The 930-nt window shown below is 66.0% G+C and overlaps 1 protein-coding gene across 1 annotated transcript in view; it reads right to left on the bottom strand.

The window, feature by feature from the left end:
* Positions 1 to 640: 640 nt before the first annotated feature.
* Positions 641 to 930, bottom strand: part of FHOD1 (formin homology 2 domain containing 1) — a gene marked incomplete at its 5' end in the record, with an annotated part of 4120 nt that continues 3830 nt past the window's right edge. The window contains one exon of the mRNA XM_010294582.1: positions 641 to 723. Coding sequence (XP_010292884.1) covers positions 641 to 723 — 83 coding nt within the window. The remainder of the gene's footprint in view (positions 724 to 930) is intronic.

The raw sequence follows: 930 nt of genomic DNA, 5'->3' as shown, positions 1-930 counted from the left end.
CCCTTCCCTCCTGCCACCGCCCAGGCCATCGAGAGCCTCCAGCACCCCAGCCCAGCAACGGGGTGACCCGGGCACAGGGACAAGGGACACGGGCAGCGTGCCAGATCACTTTATTTGCCACAGTGGCCACGGGCCAGACCCAGTTCCCAGGGTGGGCCTGGGTCCAGTCCCTTGACCCCTCTAATACTGATGAGGAGATGAGCCCCGAGCCTCGGTGCGTGGGTGCTGAGCGTCCTCCATCCCGGCGCCCGCGGAGCAGCTCCAGGGCATCGCTCCCATCCTGCTGCCTGCGCCTCCGGCAGCTGGAAGCCAGCAAGGAAAAGCGAGGAGAGACCGAGGGAGCAGAGCGTGCCAGTCCCGGAGCAGCAGGGTCTGCCACCACGTCCTGCCCCGGGGGGCTGCCGGCAGCGGGGAGCAGCATGAGCCCCACCTCGGCCCCCTCAAACCTCCATGCCGGGTGCCCTCCCCAGGCCCAGCGCCTGCACCAGGTCGTCGCTGAGCCCGCTCTTCAGCGTCCGTCTCACTGTGGGAAGAGGAGAGTGTGCCAGGTGCCAGTCCCGGAGCAGCAGGGTCTGCCACCACGTCCTGCCCCGGGGGGCTGCCGGCAGCGGGGAGCAGCATGAGCCCCACCTCGGCCCCCTCAAACCTCCATGCCGGGTGCCCTCCCCAGGCCCAGCGCCTGCACCAGGTCGTCGCTGAGCCCGCTCTTCAGCGTCCGTCTCACTGTGGGAAGAGGAGAGTGTGCCAGGGTCACAGAATCACAGAATCATGAAGGTTGGAAAAGACCTCCAAGATCATCAAGGCCAACCATCAACCCAACACCACCATGCCCACTAAACTGTGTCCCCAGGTGCCACATCTACACGTTTTTTGAACACCTCCAGTGATGGTGACTCCACCACCTCCCTGGGCAGCCTGTGCCAATGCTTG

This window comes from Phaethon lepturus, unplaced genomic scaffold (genome assembly GCF_000687285.1).
Source record: "Phaethon lepturus isolate BGI_N335 unplaced genomic scaffold, ASM68728v1 scaffold39179, whole genome shotgun sequence".
In the NCBI taxonomy this organism is placed as follows: domain Eukaryota; kingdom Metazoa; phylum Chordata; class Aves; order Phaethontiformes; family Phaethontidae; genus Phaethon; species Phaethon lepturus.
The sequence above is the reverse complement of the archived record's forward strand: the minus strand, read 5'-3'. Positions and strand labels throughout refer to the sequence as shown.